This window comes from Sminthopsis crassicaudata, chromosome 3 (genome assembly GCF_048593235.1).
Source record: "Sminthopsis crassicaudata isolate SCR6 chromosome 3, ASM4859323v1, whole genome shotgun sequence".
Lineage (NCBI taxonomy): Eukaryota > Metazoa > Chordata > Mammalia > Dasyuromorphia > Dasyuridae > Sminthopsis > Sminthopsis crassicaudata.
Window position 1 is genome coordinate 643,945,450 of NC_133619.1, and position 23,429 is coordinate 643,968,878.

Sequence of the window (23,429 nt, forward strand, 5' to 3'; positions counted from 1 at the left end):
CCCAATAAACTGCAGTGGCTCCCTGCCATATTTCAGCAAATATAAGCTCCTTGGCTCTTAAAGCTCTCCAAAGTGTGGCCCCTTCCTACCCTTTGCCCCTCCCCACCCCCTCTCTGACCCAGTGCTCTGACCCCCAAGAAATACCCTCCACCTCCTGGCTCCAGACATCCTCACTGCCTCGAATCCATCCCCTCCTCATCCCCCTCTGGGCTTTCCTGACTTTCTTCAGATCCTGCTAAATACCCCGGGGCAAGAAGCCTTACCAGTGCCCCTTCACAGCATGGACTGTCCCCTGAGCTTTCCTCCAAGGCAGCCTGGCTACATCCTGGTATACCCCACTGCCTGGAGTGCTTTCCCCCTTTGGAGAGTGAGGTCCTAGAGGGCATGGAGGGCACTTACTTTCCTCTGCCTCCTACCATGGCACATTGAATCAATAAAAGTGGAAGGGTCAGGAACAGCGTAAGTTCCACTGCAGCTGCTTCTGGCTGCAGGCACTGCGGTAAGACGAAGGCCTAAACTCCACCCTAAGGGGCTGGAAGGACCTTGGCTCCGGCCTGTGCAACAAGAAGGCCTGGCCCAGACCTGAGCTCCGCCCTCTTCCCGGGCTCTGGCTGATGACCCTGGTGCTGAAGGCTCAGCGGGGCTGGTAAGGTGAGGGACCAGGCTCATTCCCCCTTCTGCAACAGCCGGGATTCAGGGGAGACCTGCCCCTTCTTCCTTCTCACTTCAGATACTGGGAGAGGTCTCGAAGGTCCTTGGAAAGGAAGAAAAGACCCAAGAACTTCCTCGGCAGGTGGGATGCAGGGCAGAGCTGCCCCATCTCCTCCTAGGCTGCAGACACTGCCTTTGTGCCTGGGTGCCGAGCTGCAGCAGGAGGGAGGAAGGGCACATTGTCCAATCTTCCCTCAAGGTTTCCCCAGACACCCCTTTGGGTTGGAGGACCCATGAGAAATCCCGTTCAAGTCAGTGATCCCGCCTCGGTCCTCCTCACCTACAACGCTCCATCTCTTGGCTCCTGCTCCCCATGATTGGACTGCTCCTCCTCTTCACCTTTACTTCCTGGCTTCCGCAGTGTTCTGGGCCAGAACTTGAAACAAGGTGCCACATCAGTGGACTTGATAGAGACAATGGTTATCTAATTTAGCCTGGAGCTTAACAGTTCTCTAGTTCGGTGCCTGTACTTGGCGTTACTAGAATTCCACACCTTTAAGAGACCATATATAAGCTGGGAGCCTCCGCCAGGATTCAGGCCCGGAGATTCGGAAGCCAGAGAAGGAGGGGGGAGAACTAGGGAAGAGGAGACCAGCCTGGGAAGCCTTAGGCGGGCGGGGGCCACGTGGAGGGACGTTGCGCAGGAACAGTGGAGTGACGGTCAGCCGTGAGAGCCTCGGCTCCTCGCTCTGGCAGGGGTCCGAGACACTTCCTGTGGTACGCATTGTACAACTGTAAATTGTAAAAGGATTGTCCAAAGGACCCACGATAGAAATCGCCACCCAGCTCCAGAGAGAGCAGATGGGCTGCCCGGAAGCAGACCCTTTTTCTCCTGATTTTTCTTCCTACTCCCTGTCCCCCACTCCCGTGACTGACGTGGGAATGTTCTGGGTGACTTCATATGTCATTTCTTCTCCGTGGCCAGGGGGAAGGGTGGCGGGAGGAAGAAAACTCGATACAGAGATGAAAAAAGAAAAAAATCATGTCCCATTCATCCTGGCCACAGCTCCCTTTGTTTATCGGTGTTTGCTCCCAGGCTCTCCCACTGGAGTGTAAGCTCAAGGGCGGGGCTGGCTCATGCCTCTTTTTGTGTCCCCAGTACTTCCACAGTGAAAAGCACTTAGTAGGTGCTTAATAAATGTTTACTGATTAGTTGATAATAATTAACCTTTGAACTACTTGCACAGGGTATGGACCTAGTTAATTACATGGCGTTCCTGCCTTAGAATTCGAGCCTTTCGAGGACAGGAACCTGGGCTTTCTTACAAGCTTACTGACTGACTATGGGAAGCTTCAGCTGCGCCTTGAAGGCCAGGAAAGGCCTGGGCTTTGGGCCCCGCAGCAGGAGGGAGACAGGGACAGGGACAGCTGCTACTCTGAGCCAAGAGAGGCAGCCCCACACTGGCCAATGCCAAGCTACATTTGTGGCCTTACAGTATGAACTGGGACAGTGGCCTCCCGCACCTCGGAACTACACTTCCCATAGTACCCTGAACGCCAAAGATCCTTGAAGCCGCGATTGGCGAGACGGAACCGCGCAATCCGAGCACAGAGGCCTCTGGGAAAAGTAGTTCATGACTTCGACAGAACTGCGCCAGGCGTAGTTTCCTAAAGGGAGGGAGCTCCCTCCCTCCCTGCCTCCCCAGAGCGGCTCTGGAAACCCAATGGATTCTGGGAATGGTAGTTTAGAGGCCAGAAACACGCAGGCGCAATGAGATGAGAAGCCACTTGGGGCAAAGCCTCGGATTTCGAAGAAAGGTAGCATTCCGCTTTGTGGAGAAGCTCTGGCTTTTTATTAAATGTAATTTTGATTTCATTATGGTCTGAAAAGGATGCATTTACTATTTCTGCCTTACTGCATTTGATTTTGAGGTTTTTATGCCCTAATATATGGTCAATTTTTGTATAGGTTCCATGAACTGCTGAGAAGAAAGTGTACTCCTTTCTGTCTCCATTTAGCTTTCGCCAAAGATCTATCATATCAAACTTTTCTAGTATTCTATTTACCTCTTTGACTTCTTATTTATTTTGTGGTTTGATTTATCTAATTCTGAGAGTGCAAGGTTGAGATCTCCCGCTATTATAGTTTTGCTATCTATTTCCTCTTGCAGCTCTCTTAATTTCTCTTTTAAGAATTTAGATGCTGTACCACTTGGTGCATATATGTTTAATATTGATACTGCTTCACTATTGATGCTGGCCTTTAGCAGGATATAACGCCCTTCCTTATCTCTTTTAATTAGATCAATTTTTGTTTTTGCTTGATCTGAGATGAGGATGGCTACTCCTGCTTTTTTGGTTTTGCCTGAAGCATAATAGATTCTGCTCCACCCTTTTACTTTTAGTTTGAATGTCTCATCCTGTTTCAGGTGTGTTTCCTGTACACAACATATAGTAGGGTTCTGACTTTTAATCCAGTCTGTTAACCTCTTCCTCTTTATGAGGCAGTTTGCCCCATTCACATTTATGGTTAGAAGGACTAATTCTATATTGCTTGCCATCCTATTAACCCCTGCTTATGCTTTTCCCCTTTCCTTCCCTCTTACCCCTCTATCCAGTATTAAACTGGTGAACACCACTTGCTTTTCACAGCCCTCCCTTTTTAGGATCCCTCCCCCACCTTAAAGATCCTCCCCTTATTTTACCCCTTTTCCTCGAAATTACCATATTCCCTTCCCCTTAGCTTACTCCTTCCCTTTCACTTTTCAATGAAGTGGAAGAAGTTTCACCATAAATCGAATATGTCTATTGATACACGCTATGTTCATCTCCCTCCTTTCTTTCTCTCAGATATAATAGGTTACCTTTGCCTCTTCATGAGATGTAGTACCACCACTTTACACTTTTTTATGATATAATCTCCTTTCCACCTCTAGTTTCTAAGACAAATTGTACATATGTTCTTTACATATTTTTTTGACAGAAGTATAGATCTCAAGATTTCTTTTTACTTTTTTAGAAATCTCTTGAGTTCTGTATTTGAAGATCAAACCTTTTATGTAGGTCTGGTTTTTTCATCAAAAATAGATGGAATTCATTTATTTCGTTAAATGTCCATCTTCTTCCCTGGAAAACGATGCTCATTCTTGCTGGGTAAGTTATTCTTGGCTGCATACCAAGTTCCTTAGCCTTTCAGAATATCATGTTCCAGGCCCTGCGTTCTTTTAATGTGGACGCTGCTAGATCCTGGGTTATCCTTATTGTGGATCCTCCATATCTGAATTGCTTTTTTCTAGCAGCTGCCAATATCTTTTCCTTTGTCTGATGGTTCTTGAACTTGGCCACTATATTTCTTGGCGTTTTGATTTTAGGGTCCCTTTCAGTACGTGATCGATGAATTTTTTCAATGTCTATTTTACCCTCTGTTTCCAGAATGTCTGGGCAGTTCTCTTTGATAATTTCCTCGAAAATGGTGTCCAAGCTCTTTTTTTCCTCCCATTTTTCAGGGAGTCCGATTATTCTCAAATTGTCTCTCCTGGATCTGTTTTCCAGGTCTATTGTCTTTCTGGTAAGGTACTTGACATTCTTTTCAATTGTTTCATTTCTCTGGTTTTGCTTGACTACCTCTTGGTTTCTCCTTGAGTCATTCATTTCTACTTGTTCCAGTCTAATTTTCAATGATGTATTTTCTTCACTCACTTTTTTTTTATATCTCTTTGTAATTGTCCAATTGAGTTTTTATCTTCTATGGAATTTTTTTCCATTTTATCCATTTTATTTTTTAGAGAGCTAATTTCTTTTTCCAGCTCACTAATCCTGTTTTCCTTGGAGTTGTTTACCTTTTCCAGCTCACTAATCCTGTTTTCCTTGGAGTTGTTTACCTTTTCCAGCTCACTAATCTTGTTTCTCAATGATTTGATTTCTTTATCCACTCTGTCTTTGAATGCATGGGATGACTTCTCCAGACTCTCTTGCCAAGCTTCCCTTTCCTTTTCCCAATTCTCTTCCAGCTCTCTTGTGAGAGCCTTTTTTATTTCCTCTATGAGCAATCAAAATAACATTTAATAAGAAGCCAGGGAAAAATAGACCAAAAAATAATTGGAAACTAAATAATCTTATACTAAAGAATGATTGGGTAAAACAGCAAATCATAGACATAATTAATAACTTCACCCAAGAAAATGACAATAATGAGACATCATACCAAAATGTGTGGGATACAGCCAAAGCAGTAATAAGGGGAAGTTTTATATCTCTACAGGCCTACTTGCATAAAATAGAGAAAGAGAGGGCCAATGAATTGGGCTTACAACTCAAATTGCTAGAAAAAGAACAAATTAAAAACCCCCAGACAAACACAAAACTTGAAATTCAAAAAATAAAAGGTGAGATTAATAAAATGGAAAGTAAAAAAACTATTGAATTAATTAATAAAACTAAGAGTTGGTTTTATGAAAAAACCAACAAAATAGACAAACCCTTAGTAAACCTGATTAAAAAAAGGAAAGAGAAAAAGCAAATTGATAGTCTTGAAAATGAAAAGGGTGAACTCACCACTAATGAAGAGGAAATTAGAACAATAGTTAGGAGCTACTTTGCTCAACTTTATGCCGATAAATTCGATAACTTAAATGAAATGGAATAATACCTTCAAAAATATTGCTTGCCCAGACTAACAGAGGAAGAAGTAAGTAGTCTAAATAGTCCCATCTCAGAAAAAGAAATAGACCAAGCTATTAACCAACTTCCTAAGAAAAAGTCCTCAGGACCAGATAGATTTACAGGTGAATTCTACCAAACATTTAAAGAACAACTAACTCCAATGCTATGTAAACTATTTGAACAAATAGGGATTGAAGGAGTCCTACCAAATTCCTTCTATGACACAGACATGGTACTGATACCTAAACCAGGTAGATTGAAAACTGAGAAAGAAAACTATAGACCAATTTCCTTAATGAATATTGATGCTAAAATCTTAAATAAGATATTAGCAAATAGACTTCAGAAAATCATCCCCAGGATAATACACTATGACCAAGTGGGATTTATACCAGGAATGCAGGGCTGGTTTAATATTAGGAAAACTATTAGTATAATTGACCATATTAATAATCAAATTAATAAAAACCATATGATCATCTCAATAGATGCAGAAAAAGCATTTGAAAATATCCAACATCCATTCCTACTAAAAACGCTTGAGAGTATAGGAATAAATGGACTATTCCTTAAAATAATAAGGAGCATATATTTTAAAACCTTCAGTAAACATCATATGTAATGGTGATAAACTAGAACCTTTCCCTGTAAGATCAGGAGTGAAACAAGGTTGCCCACTATCACCATTACTATTCAATATAGTACTAGAAACTCTAGCCTCGGCAATAAGAGCCGAGAAAGAGATTCAAGGAATTAGAGTAGGAAATGAAGAAATCAAATTGTCACTTTTCGCAGATGACATGATGGTATACTTAGAGAACCCCAAAGACTCTGCTAAAAAGCTATTAGAAATAATTCAGAATTTTACCAAAGTCGCAGGATACAAAATAAATCCACATAAATCCTCAGGATTTTTATACATTACCAACACAATCCAACAGCAAGAGATACAAAGAGAAATTCCATTCAAAATAACAGTCGATAGTATAAAATATTTGGGAATATATCTGCCAAAGGAGAGTCAGGAATTATATGAGCAAAATTACAAAACACTTGCCACAAAAATAAAGTCAGATTTAAATAATTGGAAAGACATTCAGTGCTCTTGGATAGGCTGAGCGAATATAATAAAGATGACAATACTCCCCAAACTAATCTATTTATTTAGTGCTATACCAATCAGACTCCCAAGAAACTATTTTAATGACCTAGAAAAAATAACAACAAAATTCATATGGAAGAATAAAAGGTTGAGAATTGCAAGGGAACTAATGAAAAAAAAATTAAATGAAGGTGGTCTAGCTATACCTGATCTAGAACTGTATTATAAAGCAACAGTCACCAAAACCATTTGGTATTGGCTAAGAAATAGACTAGTGGATCAGTGGCATAGGTTAGGTTCACAGGGCAAGATAGTGAATAAAAATAGCAATCTAATCTTTGACAAACCCAAAGATCCCAAATTTTGGGATAAGAATTCATTATATGACAAAAACTGCTGGGAAAACTGGAAATTAGTATGGCAGAAACTAGGCATGGACCCACATTTAACACCATATACTAAGATTAGATCAAAATGGGTCCAAGATTTAGGCCTAAAGAACGAAATCATAAATAAATTGGAGGAACATGGGATGATTTACCTCTCAGACTTGTGGAGGAGGAAGGAGTTTGTGTCCAAGGGAGAACTAGAGACCATTATTGATCACAAAATAGAACATTTTGATTACACCAAATTAAAAAGTTTCTGCACAAACAAAACTAATGCAAACAAGATTAGAAGGGAAGTAACAAATTGGGAAAACATTTTTACAGTTAAAGGTTCTGATAAAGGTCTCATCTCCAAAATATACAGAGAATTGACTTTAATTTATAAGAAATCAAGCCATTCTCCAATTGATAAATGGTCAAAGGATATGAACAGACAATTTTCAGATGATGAAATTAAAACTATTTCCACTCATATGAAAGAGTGTTCCAAATCACTATTGATCAGAGAAATGCAAATTAAGACAACTCTGAGGTATCATTACACACCTGTCAGATTGGCTAAGATGACAGGAACAAATAACGATGAATGTTGGAGGGGCTGTGGGAAAACTGGGACACTGATGCATTGTTGGTGGAGTTGTGAAAGAATCCAACCATTCTGGAGAGCAATCTGGAATTATGCCCAAAAAGTTATCAAAATGTGCATACCCTTTGACCCAGCCATACTACTACTGGGCTTATACCCCAAGGAACTACTAAAGAAGGGAAAGGGACCTGTATGTGCCAAAATGTTTGTGGCAGCCCTTTTCATAGTGGCTAGAAACTAGAAAAATGAATGGATGTCCATCATTTGGAGAATGGTTGGGTAAACTATGGTATATGAATGTTATGGAATATTATTGTTCTATAAGAAATGACCAACAGGAGAAATACAGAGAGGCTTGGAGAGACTTACATCAACTGATGCTGAGTGAAACGAGCAGAACCAGAAGATCATTATACACTTCAACAATGATACTGTATGAGGATGTATGCTGATGGAAGTGGATTTCTTCAACATAGAGAAGAGCTAATCCAATTCCAATTGATTAATGATGGACAGAATCAGCTACATCCAGAAAAGGAACACTGGGAAATGAGTGTAAACTGTTATTTTTACCTTCTGAATCCAGTTCTTCCTGTGCAACAAAAAATTCGGTTCTGCACACATACATTGTATCTAGAATATACTGTAATATATTTAAAATATATAAGACTGCTTGCCATCTGGGGGAGGGGGTTGGGGGAGGAAGGGAAAAAAATCTGAATAGAAGTAAGTGCAAGGGATAATGTTGTAAAAAATTACCCATGCATATGTACTGTCAAAAAATGTTATAATTATAAAATAAAATAAAAATTAAAAAAATTAAATTAAATTAAATTTAAAAAAAAAAAAAAAAAAAAAGAAGAAGAAGAAGAAGCTCTGGCTAGTGTGACCCTGGGAGTCCAGGCCCTGGCAGCCACCTAGCTTACAGCCTGCTCATCATCAGGAAGAGCATCCTTTAAAGTCAGTGAGCTGGGGCAGCTGGGTGGCGCAGTGGATAGAGCGCCAGCCCTCAAGTCAGAAGGACCCGAGTTCAAATCCGAGCCCAGACACTCCGCACTTCCTGGCTGTGTGACCCTGGGCAAGTTGACGCGGGAGACCCTGGGTCCTAGAAGTAGAAGTCAGTCACCTCGATCTCTGTCTTCCGGTCCCACCCAGATTCCTTAATCCTCTCTCACTCTAGAAACCAACCCCCACTTGTGTGAACTACCACTGATCAGACTCTCTGTAGAGTGGAGCTGAAGCCTGTTCAAACGCAAACTTTCCTATTGTTTCAATGGCTCCCAAGCCCTGAAATCTGATCATAAAACTAAGAACTCTGGAAGAACCACCGGAAACGGGAGGTTTGTCCGCTAACAGGCTTGTTCTCTTAGTGATTTGGGGAAATAAACTTTCCCATTTCTTCGCCTCAGAACTGAGAGTGAATTCTTTCCCGAGACTCTGCGTCCCCAACAAAGTCACTTAACCCCAATTGTCTAAGTTTTAAAAAAGTATGAGCAGTCATTGAACAAAATGACTCCAGCATCCGTCTAGTCCTTCAGTGAATCTAGTAGGCTTTTGATGCCTGTAGAGAAGCCACTTTTTTAGAGCGTTTTAGGGGGGAGTCTGTGCTCCCAGAACCATTGTTTACTTTTTTATTTTTATTTTACTTTTGTGATTAGCAAGCAGTCGGATCACAGCGGTGCTGCTGGAGGAAATGGCCCTGAAGAAAACGCTCCGGAAAAGCAGCGGGACTGCAGAGAACATGCTCAGAAAGTCCGAGTAGAGACAACATCTTAGGGCGCAGAGGGATGCTTCTCTGAAAGCTGGGAAGGCAACAAAGTGGTGAAACAGACCCCAGCCCGGTGGTGAAAACAAAAGTTACGTTTCTCTACTTCTGCAGCTTTAAAAAAGGCTCAGCAAAAGAAGGCTGGGAAATGAGTATGGAGCACAACATAGTATCTATACTCTTTGTTATTGTTTGCTTACATTTTTCTTTTTCTTCCCTGAATTTTTACTTTCTTTCTAAATCCGATTTTTCTTGTGCAGCAAGATAACTATATAAATATGTATACATATATGAGATTTAATATGTACTTTAATATATAGAACATATATGGGGAGGGAGTGTGGGGAAGGAGGGGAAAAGTTGGAACAGAACCTTTGCGGGGGGGCCTCGGGCAGGCGGGCGCTTCCTCCCTGCGCCACCCCCTCACCGCCCGGACCCGCCTCCCTCAGGGCACGGCCGGGGGCCTCGGGCGTGGCGGGACTCGGCCCCGCCCCCTACATTGGCAGGGACTTCCGAAGCCCCCTGGCCGCCCCCGCTGCTCTGAGGCATCGCTGAGCCCCCCTTCTCCTCGGTCTCCCGGCGTCCCCGGCCTTCCAGATTCCCCCAGTATCCCCTGATCCCTGGGCTCTCCAACGCCTTGGGCTCCCGGTGTCTCCCGCAGCTACACCCCAGCCGCGCAAAGAGGCCCCGGAACCCGCTTAATTCGGTCCCTTCCCTGGGAAAATGGTCTCCCTAGGGTCCGGTAAGGGCCAGGGCCCGTGGCTGTCCGCCACCCTTAGACTTAGTGGCCAGGACTGATCGGACCTGCACTCAGTAGGCGCCTAATAACAGCGCCAGAGCGGAGCGCAGCGCCCGTACTCAGCAGGCGCCTAATCAGTGTTCATGGCTCCGCTGGAGGTCTCGGAGCCCGCCTAGGGAGGGAGGCTAACCTGAGGCCAGACAATTCACAATCACTCCTTGGATATTTATCTTCTTTTAAATTAAAATCATGCAATTCCTTCAAATGGAAGTCAAAGGGACCACCATCCACGACTCTTTGCGGGTCGTGTTTTTCCACACAAGGTCCCAGCTTTTTACTCATCTCATGTGCTGCGAACCCCGTTTCCACATCTGAAGAAGACAAACATCTACACAAAAAGACGCACGCATGTATAAACACAAATAGTAGTGGAACCAGGACCACTGCAGCTCGTCAGCAAACTAGAAATCCAAAACATCACAGGTGAACTCAGCGCACGCAACGGCTTCTGATACCCACGTCATTTTTCAGAGACGGATAGGAGGCGGCTAGGTGGTGCAGTGGGCAGAGCACCTAACTCTGGCTAACCTGCGCAGCCCCACTGGGGACGCCCTAAACTTAGGCCGACGCTCGGAATAGGAGGAGGAGTCTGGACAAGCCCCCGGCCTCAAGGGCCCACCGGAGACTTCCCCTCTCCTCCTCTCCCGGCCGAACCCAGATGGGACTCCGACCGCCCACCCTCCCTCAGCCTATTTCTCAGCCTTCAGCGCCTGGCGGCTGCAGAGAGGTGAACCCCGGCTGCGCAGGCGCCCTACAGTCCCTGATGGACCGACTCCATTTCCCAGAAGGCACTTGCCCGAGTCGCCTGCTATGTCTGCGCCAGACTCGGCCCTAGTACCTTCTGGGAATCGTAGTTTGGGAGTGGAAACACGCCGACGCAGGCGCTGTGCCTCATGCGGGCCCGTTGGGCTTTTTCTTCTCAGAGTGGCGGCGGCGGCGCCTCCGACCTAGTCTGCTGGGGCGGTGAGTGAGGGGGAGGAAGCGAGGAGGTGCTCCCTGAGGAGCGGCTGCCTGAGGAGGGGCTGGGCTCTTGGTGGAGGGGTGGAGAGTGGACGGGGTGCACAGGGTCAGAGGTCAGCAGGGGTCACAGAGAGGGTCAGGAGGGCCTTCGAGGGAGGGGACCAGCATGGGGGTCAGGGGTCGGCGTGGGGAACTCATAAGGAGGAGGGTTCCGTCCTCCTATAGTGCTGTCTGGCCCCGGAGTTCTGTGACCCTAGGTCTGACCCCACACCCTCCTTCCCGCCAGGAGATGAGCTGGGGGAGGGGCGCTGCCCTAAAGACCCCTGCCCTCAGGCCCGCTTTTAAATGCTTTCAAGGAAAATCTCAGGGTTCCTGGCGCCCGGGAACCTCCGAGTTCTAGAAGCAACCTTCTTCCCCCCTACTGAGACAAAGGGGGGCGGGGGTCCTGGCCCCTGGCGGGGGAGAAATTGTTCATCCCCCCATGCACCCTCCCTCTCTTGGCCACGGGTCTCATTAGCTTCCGCCCTCCCACAGAGCCCCCATCCTCCCAAGAACACAGGAAGAACTGGAGGAAGAGGAGCCAGCGACCATGGAGCGCCCCAGCCCTGACTGGAGGGAGAGAGGTGAGGCTGGGGGCGGGGCGGGGTGGGGCCTGGCTCCCCTCCCCCTCCCCTTCTGTTCTGCTCCACCCCAGCCCTTGGCGGCTCCAGGCCCCTCCCCAGGAGCACGCCCTGCACCGCCTCACCTGCGTGCCCACACCTGTGGGACTGTGCACGTTGGCTTCCATGCCCAGGACAGGCACCCCCACGCACACACTCCCGTGCTTATGCTCACTTGCGTGCACGCATTCACCTGTGTGCTCATGCACAATCATGCACACTTGCATACTCACCTGCTCACTCACAGATGGCCCTACCCATGCACACTCATTTGCACACAGCCCCTCCCCATGTACACCCATGCACGCTTCTGCACAGGCGTCTCTGCACATGCTTGTACATGCACACTCACAGACACCCTACATAGGCACAATCATTTGTATACACTTGCACACTCCTCGTGCATGCTCCTGCAATGCTCCCATGCACACCCCCAGGCATGCTCCTGCATACTCTCACACACTGCCCCTGCACGTCCTTGCACACAGCCATGAACTCTTCTCCCTGCACACTGTTGCATATACCTCCATGCATGTTCCTCCTGCACGCGTGCACATCCCCTGCACATCCTCGCATGCACTCCCATGCCTGTTCTCCATGCACACACACTCCCTCCTGCACACACTTCCATGCACACTCTTGCACACCCAGTGGCCAGCTTCTGCAGGTCCTGCATCCAGGGCTCCTGGACTCTCCCTGGGTCCGGCCCACGCAGGCTTGCTCTTTGCTCCCAGAATAGGGCGGCCAGTGGGGAGGGGACTGGGGGTCCTGCAGGGTCCTGTGCACAGGGGGGGAAGGGGGGAGAAGGGCGTGGCTTGGGGGTCTGCCTTCCTTGGGCCTTTCCTCCCTTGTCCTTTCTTCTGAGAGGAGGGAGTGCCCCCCATTTTCTGCCTCTCCCCTACCTGGCGTCCCACCCCTGGCCCCGACACCTCCCCGGAGGGGGAGGGGGACCTCCTCTTTATGATTAGCCTTGATTGGATGCTTGCCGCCCTGTTTCTCCTTCCCTCCGGCCTGCCCCGCCTCCTCAGTGTCCGCTTGGCTCTGACTCCCCTGGGGATGGTCACCGGGCTGGGGGACTTCTCCCTGCAGGGAGGCGGCTGGGCACTCTCCTCTGGCTCAGGGCAGGCCTGGCCTGGGGGGAGGGGTCGGAGCTCCCGGGCCCTCAGGCTGCTGGGGGGGGCAGGGCGGCCCCGGGCTGGGCCCCATGGCTGTCCCCTCCCCTCCGGGCCATGTCCCAGCGTGGGCCCCCTGGGAGCCGGGCGCCGGCCCTGTCGGGGCAGTGAGGGAAGGGCCGGGCTCCCGGGGCCTTCTCTGTGTGTCACGGTCTGTCCCCAGAGCATCTCTCCTTTACGGAGCCAGCATTTATTAAGCGCCTGCTGCACCCTGGGCGCTGCAGTGGGGTCGTTACCAGGTTTCTCCCGCCCCGGGCTCCTAAGCACCGCCCCTTTTTGTCCCCCCTCAGCTCTGCCTTACGACCAGGCCGGCCGCTGGCACAGGGACCTCCGGGAGGCCGAGGGCGCCACAGCGCCCCCCCAGGTGAGTAGGGGCTCTGCCCTTTCCGAGCGCCACGGGGCCTGGGCCCAGGATTGGGGGCCGCGGGGAGCTCAGCCGCCCCTGTGTGATGCGCCCAGGCCTCTGGGGCCGCCCGGCCCAAGCCCCCTCGGGCCTTCCCTGGGGTCAGCACTGCGGCTAACCTGGGGGGGGGGTGAGGGGGCCCTGGAAACGCTGCGCGGGGAGAACAAACGGCGCCTGCGTGGTTTCGTGCTTGCACCCGGGTGCGCTGGGACTCGGGCCTTTGCCCATTGCAAAGGGGTCCCCTCTCCTGCAAGAGAAGGCCCTGCCCCCGGGCCCTCGTCCCTCCCGGGGTCCCTGCCCTGATCGGCACCGGGCATAGCGCCACCCCTTCGGCCCCTCCCCCCAGCCTGTGACCTTGGAGGACCAAAGCGTGGCCTGGGCTGTTTCTGTGAGTCCCTCTGACACAGGCTTCCCAGAAGCCCCCGGGTCCCCCTTCCCCTCCCCCCCAGCCTCTGCTCCCATCAGCTAGATACAGGAGCGGCCCCCAGGGGTCCCGACACAGCCGTTGGGTGCCAGGGGCGGAGTGAGGCCGCTGGGCCCCTCCGCCTAGGTCTGTGAGGGGGAGGGGCGGAGCCGCCACTTGGCTTGCCACGCCCCCCGGCCTGGGCGGGGCTCTGATCCCAGTCCTGTCCCAGGGCCCCCTGACCTTCAAGGACGTGTGTGTGGACTTCACCCGGGAGGAGTGGATGCAGCTGGACCTGCCTCAGAGGGAGCTGTACCGGGAGGTGATGCTAGAGAACTACCGCAACCTGGTCCTGGTCTCCCTGGGTAAGGCCGCCGCCCCCCAGGCTCCCTGTGCCCCCCCCCCCCAGCTGGGAGCACCCCTGCGTTTACACGGGACCGTCTGGGCCGGCCCGTCCCAGTGTAAGTCGGGAAGCCCCCAGCTGGTGGAGTCACTTACCCCCCTCACCCTCCGGGTGCCAGTCCCTTAACCTGTTTCCTTATGAGTAAGGAGGGGAGGGGTGCTGGGGGCCCACCCTCTGAGAAGAGCCCCCAGAAGGAATGCTGCCCCAGGATTCCCTGCCCCCTGAAGGAGCCATCTCCTGGGTACCCTTTTTTTTATTTAAAATTTTAAAACAAAATAGAAAAAAACTAGAGGAGGGGGTGGGGGGACGGACACTGCCACATGCCCAGTGGAACACTGGGGAGGATTCGAAATATAACAGATTTCCGTGGCAAGAAGGCGCATTTAGCAAGAGAAGGCTGAGCGGGACGTCCATCTTGGCTTTGCCTCCCTGTAGGTCATTCTCTGCTCTGCACTTTCCCCCCCTCCCCCCCAGCAGGCTACAGTTAAACACCGAGATGTTCGTGTGACACACACGTACCCATGCGCTTAAAACAATATTCCTGCAGAGGAAATACAATGGAGACTGCCTCGAAGTTTGCCTGAGATCAGTCATTACTGGCCCTGATTTTTTCTTGTTGGCCTTCCTATCCCTGCTCACTCCTCCACTCTGCCTCCCTCCGCGGATCCCCCCTTGGCTTTCCCCACATCCTTCCCTCTCTCCCTTTCCCATTAATCTACACGTCTTATCTCACGCTAGCCCTCAAATCCACACCCTTCTATCCCCTTCCCTTATCCCCCTCCCCATTTCTTTATAGATTTTGGAGGGTGCTGTACATTCACGGTATATTTTATATATGTGTGTGTATTGTTCCCATTTAAACCATTCGCAATGCAAATAGGATTTCAGAACTTTCTCCCCCCTTCTAATTCCTCTGTGTCGTTTCTTGCTCCAAAACCTCGTTCATATGGTGTAAGTTCCATTTTTGCCTTTTTCACAAGGTTTTGCGTCTTAGAGTCAGGTCATATTCAGTTCTGCCCATTCTTCCTTTGGATTACCCAGTTACTGATGTCATTCTTAGACATGGAGTGTCCATTTCCACACATGGAACGTGCGGTTTGTCCTTGTCCTGGCTCCTGAAATCAGTCTTTGACATTGACTCGTACGTGTTTCTCGAGCACGGATTTGAGACAGAATCCCCGAGACTTCCTTGAATGCCGTTTTTCGTTCAGTATACTCAATCGAGTATATCGCTGGATAGAATATTTTCGACCACAGCTCCCGTTCTCTTGATCGACAATATGTAACATTCCAGAGCTGTGGTTTTTGTCGAAGCTGCTGATAAATCCGGCACACTCGTCATGGGAACCCCAGCGTATTTGAGTTGGGCTGTTTGTTTCTTATAAACTCTTCTCTTTGATCTGGGGGCTTTGACGATGATAACGTTCCTGTGTATTTTCCGTATAAGAGCCCTTTCTTTGAGGTGGTGACGGGAGGGTTTTTTCTGTTTCTGACTTCCATTCTTGTTCTGTCACTTCAGGACAGTTTGATTGTTTTGTGGTCATAGCTTTCAAGCGCTCAATGAGTCGTTACCTCCTCTTGATCTTTCTCCACACCTTTTTTCTTAGGTGATTCACACTAATAAGATGTTCCTATTTTTTCATCCTTTCTATTTTGTCATTCCTTGGGTCTCGTAGCTTCACTGGCTTCCCGAACTTGCCCAATTCTAGTTTTCAAAGGATCGTTTTCTTCTTTAAAACTGTCCTTGTTTAGCTGATTTACTCTTCATAGTCTTATATTTCTTAGATGATTCTTTTTCTTTTTTTCCTTGTGAGGCATTTGAGGTTAAATGTCGTGCCTGGAGTTACATAGTTAGGAAGTGTCTGAGGCTGGATTGGAACTCGGGGCCTCCTGACTCCAGCTCCGGTACTCTTCCCACTGCGCCATCAAGCTGCCTCCGCTCATTTGATAAATTTTTTGAGTTCTTCTGCTTCTTTCCTAAAGAATATTGCTCCAGATCGGTTGCAGTTGCCCCGAGGGCTCTGGCGAGGACGGGCTGAGGTGCAGATCTTCCCCCCACTGGGACCCTGCCTCTCTCAAGCAGCCCAAGGCCACATAGTGTTTTTGGCCTGACATACTCTGGTCCACGAGGTGGTTCAGTGAAATGAGGGCCCGACCTGGAGTTAGGAAGACCCAAATTCAAATCCTGCCTCAGATACTTTCTGGGTGACTGGTAAGAGTCAGTCTCGCTCGGGTTCACTGTGCCCATCAGTAAAACAGCACCTGCCTCCGCACCACCCGAAGGAAATTGCCAGTGGCCGCTGCGCCTCGGGCTCTCTCCTAGTAGCCTCCAGGGTGGGGTGCGAGTCCCGAGGCTCTTCCAGGCTTGATTTGCTTTGTTCTCTCACGAGCAGGGCGTCCAATTGCCAAACCAGATGTGATCTCCCGGATCGAACAAGGGAGAGTGCCATGGGTGCTGAGGAAAGCCACGGTCTTCCCAGGTAAGTGTGGAGACAGACGGGAAAGCCAAGGCAGGAAGAAGCGGCCCTTTTAGAGGGGTCACTTCTGGGCAAGGAAGGCCGGGGTGAGCCTGGAGAAACCTTTTTTAATGAAATTGTTTTGAGTTCCACATCGTCCCCCTTCCATGTTGATCGTGGTCCTTTCCACCATCCTGCATCTCACAAGCACAGTGTGAAAGGTTTTGTCCAGCCTCGAAGGTTGTCCCCTCTTTCCGGAAGGATCCAGGTTCACTCTGGATCGTCGGGCTTAGTTTTTAAAAACGTTGGCAGAGAATTTAGTGAGCTTCCATGTATAGAATCCACTTCCTTCTGGTGGACCTCGCGTTTCCAAAAAGAAACCATGGCACGTGCTTGTCGCCGTTGCTCGGACAGGTCGGATTCTCCAGGATTTCTCGTTCCTGTCTGTGAGCTTTCAGGGCATTAGCACGGCGTTCCCTTGGCTTGCTCCGGGAAGCTTTGCTGTGTCCTGATGGCGCTCTGGATTGGGGTCAGAAAGTCCAGCTTTGGGGGAGCAGCGCGGCCTTGGGCTGCCCACGCGGAGCTGTTGGCTCTTTTGTCAGACGCGCCATGTGTGGCCCGGGCGTCGGCCTTTTAAAGGTGCCCAGTTGGCTGGCCGTTTTTGCTTTCTCTTCTGCCTCCCGTCTGGTGGTTCTCAAGGACGCAGGACTAAGTGTGCTGTCTCCCTTCTTCCAGACAGGACGACCAGGCCTGAAGCCAAGTGGCCAGTTTCCAAGGCTTCCATGTCTCTGAAGGAGTCCCCTCTGGGGGGAGCCGCCAAGGACGAGTCTCACGGGCGCAGGCCCGACCCAGCCGGGGACTGTCCCAAGTCAGAGCAGCCGGGGTCCCAGCCCCTCCGAGGGGCCCCCATGAGGGCCCCCAGCAAAGGAAGAGGCCTCGAGCACAGGAAGCTGGGCAGGAACCTTGGCCTGGAGGCCAACGGGTTTGCTCAGCAGAAAGCGCCCCGAGGAAAGCTGCTGCGGGGGAAGAGCTTCAAGCAGTACTCGGACCTGGTCAAAGGCGGTAAGATGTCGTCAGGGAAGAAGCTGCCCAGGTACGATGAGTGCGGCAAGGCCTGTGGCCACAGCATGGACCTCCTCCAGTACGGGATCCACGACGGCGAGAAGCCTTACGAGGGTGGCGAGAAGCCGTACGAGTGCCGCGAGTGCGGCAAGGCCTTCAGCCGCAGAACGAACCTCACCGTGCACCAGCGGATCCACACGGGGGAGAAGCCCCACAAGTGCGCCGAGTGCGGCAAGGCCTTCATCCAGAGCGCGCAGCTCACCGTGCACCAGCGGATCCACACCGGGGAGAAGCCCCACAAGTGCGGCGAGTGCGGCAAGGCCTTCATCCAGAGGGCCCAGCTCGCCGTGCACCAGAGGATCCACACGGGGGAGAAGCCCCACAAGTGCGGCGAGTGCGGCAAGGCCTTCATCTCTAGGACGCACCTCACGGTCCATCAGAGAATCCACACCGGAGAGAGACCCTACAAGTGCAACGACTGTGGGAAAGCCTTCATCCAGAGGGCCCAGCTCGCCATCCACCAGGGGACCCACATTGGCGAGAACCCCCACATATGTAACGAGTGCGGGAAAGCCTTTAACCACGTGTCAGCCCTGAACTCGCACCAGAGGATCCACACGGGAGAGAAGCCCTTCAAGTGCAGCGAGTGTGACAAGGCCTTCAACCACTACTCCTCCCTGGCCCACCACCAGAAGATCCACATCCGGGGGAACCCCTACGAGTGCAACGAGTGCGGGAAGGCCTTCAACCGACGGTCGTTCCTCACTTACCACCAGCGGATTCACACCGGCGAGAAGCCCCACAAGTGCGGCGAGTGCGGCAAGGCCTTCAGCTACAAGTCCTCCCTCACCCAGCACCAGAAGATCCACACGGGGGGCAAGCTCATCTGCACCGAGTGCGGGAAGGCCTTCAACGGCAAGGCGCTGCTCATGTACCACCAGCGGATCCACACCGGGGAGAAGCCCTACAAGTGCGGCGAGTGCGGCAAGGCCTTCAACTGCAACTCCTCGCTCACTCACCACCAGAAGACGCACACCGGCTGGCGTCCCTACGAGTGCAACGAGTGCGGCAAGGCCTTCAGCAGAAGCACCCACCTCACCGAGCACCTGAGGATCCACACCGGCGAGAAGCCCCACAAGTGCAACGACTGCGGCAAGGCCTTCATCCAGTTCACCCACCTCACGGTGCACCAGCGCATCCACACCGGCGAGAAGCCGCACAAGTGCAACGACTGCGGCAAGGCCTTCAAGTACCGCTCGTCCTTCACCTCCCACAGGAGGATCCACACCGGGGAGAAGCCGCACAAGTGCAACGTGTGCGGCAAGGCCTTCACCCAGATCACCCACCTCACGGTGCACCAGAGGACCCACACTGGCGAGAAGCCCTACGAGTGCAACGTGTGCGGGAAGGCCTTCAAGCACAGCTCCTCCCTCACCTCCCACTACAGGACTCACGTCAATGAGAAGCGATAGGGCCGCGAGCGCCTCCTTCTGCCTCCCAGAGCGCAGACGGCGTACAGCGTGGCCGGGCTTCCGGGCACAGCGCGGAGCGCAGAAAAGCCTTAGGAAAACAGCCTGTGAATGTCCTTGGGGGGAGGTGGTCGTGGCTGACGCCCTTCCTCAGTGGGACTGCCCCAGGTCTTTTCCCCTACGCTCCTTCACACACACCCCCAGTCACACTGCCGCAGCCCTTCACATTGACAAGCTTTGGTCCCCTACTCCCCCCCAGTCTGGCCCTCACTCTCACTGCGGGTGAGCCTTGTGCCTCTGGGAGTGAGCTCCTCGCTGTTCCCTTGGCCCTGACCTCCTGCTTGTCTACTCGCTCTGCTACTCAGACCTCGTCTTCCCAAGGTGGCCATCATCCCCGGTCCCCACCAGCGGCCCCCACCCTCCTCGGCCTGGAAACGTCGGACGTGTCGGTGACTCCGCTCCTTGGCCCCCGGAGAGTGCTCCGCCCTGGTTCTGTGGTCGGCCTCCAGTGGTCCGCTCCCTCGCAGACCCCTTAGGGCAGGTGTGACCCCGAGATTTGGTTTGGGGCCTTAGTCAATACTGCTTGGACCGTCGCTTCCCGGCTGGAACCAGGGCTTCTGCCACAAGCACAGAGTGCCATTGCCCTCAGGGCACCTCGAGGTGTTCCAGAGCCAGGACTTGAGTTCAAATCCCAGCTCTTGTTTTACTGGAGGTGAAGGCGGCAAGTCTCATAGGGGCCCTTAGATGGAGCCAGGCTGCACTGAGCTCGCAGGTCTCAGTTTTGACCTACGGGCCTGTGAGCCTGAGGCCAGAATCCCAGAGGCCTTTGAGTCCTCCCTGTAAGTGTGTTGTGACTGTGGAAGCTCGTCCCCCTGTCCAAGCTGGCCGTGAGTCCGCCCCACGGCCATCTCGGAGCGCTTACCCCAAGGACTGTCTGCCAAGATCTAGGTCACTGACATCAGTCGTCCCTGCTTGTATGCGCAGTCCCCTGTGGAGCAGGAGTCCCTTTCTGGTCCCCGGGCCTCCCTCGGCCGGGCAGTTTCAGGGTTTGCGTCTGGCTGGGGGGGGCAGCTGTTCTCCTTGCTCCAGAGTAGCGGCAGAGCCTCTTCTCCTCTCCTCCTCCTCCTCCTTTTCACAGTCCTCCAGGGATGTTTGCCAATGGCTCAGCAGCCCCTTGTTCAGTCATCTCACTCATGTCTGGTTCTCCGTGGCCCCATCTGGCATTTTCTTGGCCATCTCCTCCGGCTCATTTCACAGATGAGGAAATCGAGGCAGCTAGAAGTTTGAGGTTGGGTTTGAAGTCCTGACTTGGGGCTCTCTGTGCAGTCACAAAAGCATCCCCCTCCCCACAAGATGGTCCCACTCCTCCTAGGAGCCCTCAGCCCACACAAATGAGCCCACTGCCCCAGGGCTTCTCTCCTGTACGCACCATCATCTTCACGTTCTGCTCACGCTCTTCTGTATATTTAGGGTTTGTTTCTTCCACCTTTTGAATGTCTGCTCGTCTTCAAAAGCCCGATTCACAGTCTCCTCCCCAGCCCCACCTGAATCCTCCTCCTGTTAGGGTTCTTCCCCCAACATGCACCTGGAGTGAGCCCCAAAATAGTCTGCGCCTTTCTAAGGCATACGTCCCATATTCAAGCTAGTTTTCCTTCCTAAGGGGGCCCCTTGGGCAGGGACCACTTCTGTAGACCCAGCTGGGGACATGTGAACAGAGCTCCCTGTGTGTCCGTGTGAGGGGGGGAGACAAGGCAGAGGCAGCTTTGATCGGGTGATGAGAGGGTTTGTGTCCAGGAGGGTGGGAAGAGGGGTGGGGGTCTGGGATGGTGTAGATCGACCTGAGTGCTCAAGGAGAAAACAAGGTGGGCTGCGATCTGCAGCTGTGGAGGGGAGAGCCAGAAGTCACAGGCCTGTTTTTGTAGATAGCTTTTCTTCTAATTAATTCCTTGTGGGCAGGGACCAGGTTTTTATCTGAGTTTTCTATGTTCTCCTTCAATCTAGCACAGTTTTCTGTGCATATAGGACACTTAATAAATTAAAGTCAATTTATGGTGTGAAAGATTTCTTGTGGCCTGTACGCTTTGCTGAAATCAGTGAGTTCAAGTGGCGAAAGCTCTGGCAGGTTCCCTGGAAAAGGACCTCCATGGGTGGTGCCCCCAGATCCCATTCTCAGGGCTCCCCTGGCAGGACTGCCTCAGGACGCCTTAGTGTAAATGGGCAACAAATGGCTAACGTTGGTCTGGGAAGATCTGGAACGGACACCTTGCCCTGGTGATGTTTGTGTTACTGGCGCTTGTGATGGCAAGTTCTGTCCAAGTCAGACCAGCCTAATCCATTCAGGTGTAGTGGGAGTAGGAGAAAAGGCCAAAAACCCAAACCGCTGTGGCCTGTGGGGCCATTCCAGAGGGTTGCTCCCCCACACCCCCAGCAGTTCTCGGAGGCCAGGGTGCATGAGGGTGCACTGGGAAGAGGGGCAAAGGCCTTTCCCTATCCACTGGGCTCTCTACCCAGCCTGGTTTGCATCCTGCGAGGCTTCTTAGACCCTCAAATTTCCTCAGTACAGGATGAGGGATTTGTCCAGTAATTGCTCAGCCCCTTAGGGCAAGAAGGCCAAAAGCCAGGGGACTGAACCCTGTATTTTTTTATTAGGGACTTTTTTCAATGCTCAAACTCTGCTGCCTAGGGGAGCCAGGGACAGGGATCTGTCAGGGTAAGGACCCCTGGTCCGAGGGGCAGATGGAAGCAGTCTGCTGACCCTTGTAGCTCCCTTGCTCCAGACTGTCCCCTGGTGTTGGGCAGCCTCAGAAGAGCTCTGTGCAGGACTCCGAGGACGGAGGGAAACGGCCGATTGTCCGAGCCTTTGGTGGTTTCTGGCCAGAATCCGCATACTAGAGGGCCTGTTTGCTGTGATGTCGTTTGATCCTCCAGCAGGTCTACCTGCCGTCCAGTCCAGGCTCTGGTACAAGCATACCGGGCAAAGCTGCCAGGCCTAGAGTCCAGAAGACCTGCATTCAAATGCAGCCTTGGGCACCCAGCTGTGAGTGACCCAGTTTACCTCATCTGTAAAATGTGCTGAAGAACATGGCAAACCACTCCAGTACTTTCTTCAATCAAAGACTGAATAACAGCAGAGTGAAAAGTCAGCTTTTCACTCCCTGCAAATCAGAACCAGTCCAACTGGACCTTGACTGAAACCACTGATAAGGAGAAATTCTAGATTACAGCCCATGCTTATCCCTGGGGTCCCTGAACACCTTGCCAAGAGGACAGAAAACTAACAACTGAATTTGGCCACTCAGCCCATTCTGAATCCATCTTCCCCAGGACAGTCGCATGGTTTATTTTATCAAACTTTTGCTTTGTCAAAAACTTCACCACGGCCAAGTTAGCAGAAGCTACACAATTGTACCAACAAAATTTAGGATTCAAAGGAAATGGCGGATTATCTACAGAAGTGAGAAATATTTAACAACCCCACCAGGTGGAGGCCGGGAAGAATGCCATCTCGGAGGCAGCTCAGGAAGCTGAGACAGAGTTCTTGTACAAATTGTGATTGATCTTCTGGAAGGCTAAGTCCCCCAGGCTGCCACCAGCCCCTTCCTGGTCACTCCCCGAGCTGCTGCTTCCTCTCTGGCCATCCTCAGCTGTCCTGGAAGTCGGAGCCCCCGTCCCAGCTTCCACAGCGAGCCCTGCGCCCTCACCACCCACAATTAGAGCTCTCTGGGATCATGGAAGGGACTCCACTTCCAGACTACTTGTAGCTCCCTTCTTCAATGAAAAGTATTCATTTGAACTCATTTACAAGGTCCACTGAGACATCAGCTCTTCTGGCTCATCAGCCAGGTCGGAGGCAGGCTGGTCATCTGGGAGCCATAGATGGCGGGAGGGGGGGAAAGGGGGAAGGGGGCTCCCATAGGGTCAAGTGCAGCTAATTGCCCTGGAAAGTCTCCACTGGGCCAAGAGGTCGCCTGCAGTGTCCCGGGCGTGGACTCCAGGTCCCTACAGAGTCCTAGACGGAACCCCGAGATCGCCCGCGGCGGCCCGGGCGTGGCGGGCCCTCTTGATTTACGCTGGAGTTGGAGGAGCACAAGAGAAAGGAGACTGACCTTGCGCGGCTCTGCCTCAGGCGGCCCCAGCTGGTGCACAGGTCCGGACACGATCCGGACAAAGCCGAGCGGATGAAGGAGAACGGACAGCTCCGTAAGGGGGGCGAGGCTCCCGGGGGGCTGCGCGCCAAAGCGGGCAGCTGGGGCCGGATGACTGTCCCGGCAGCCAGCGCATCAATCATGAGGGCGGAAAAGCACGAAGAAAAGCCATGGTCCCCCCTGCCTGGTCCCAGGCTCCCCCAAAGTAGCAGCTGCCCCTTCCTTGCAGCCTCCGGGGGCTCCAGTGGAGTGTAGCAATGGTGCTACCAAGCCGGGACCGGTTCGGTCCCCCAGTCGTAGGAACTGAAAGGTGTCCCCTCCCTGGAGGGGTGGGGTGGAGGAG

The 23,429-nt window shown here is 51.6% G+C and overlaps 1 protein-coding gene across 1 annotated transcript; it reads left to right on the forward strand.

Annotated features, from left to right (window-relative positions):
- The first annotated feature begins 10,484 nt into the window (after nucleotides 1–10,484).
- LOC141564544 (uncharacterized) lies at nucleotides 10,485–22,799 on the forward strand. Its single transcript, XM_074307127.1, has 6 exons — nucleotides 10,485–10,917; nucleotides 11,449–11,537; nucleotides 13,036–13,109; nucleotides 13,784–13,916; nucleotides 16,348–16,434; nucleotides 17,146–22,799. Exons 2-6 carry the CDS (start codon nucleotides 11,504–11,506, stop codon nucleotides 18,942–18,944), a joined length of 2,127 nt encoding a protein of 708 aa, XP_074163228.1. The 5' UTR covers nucleotides 10,485–10,917; nucleotides 11,449–11,503; the 3' UTR covers nucleotides 18,945–22,799.
- Nucleotides 22,800–23,429: the final 630 nt, after the last annotated feature.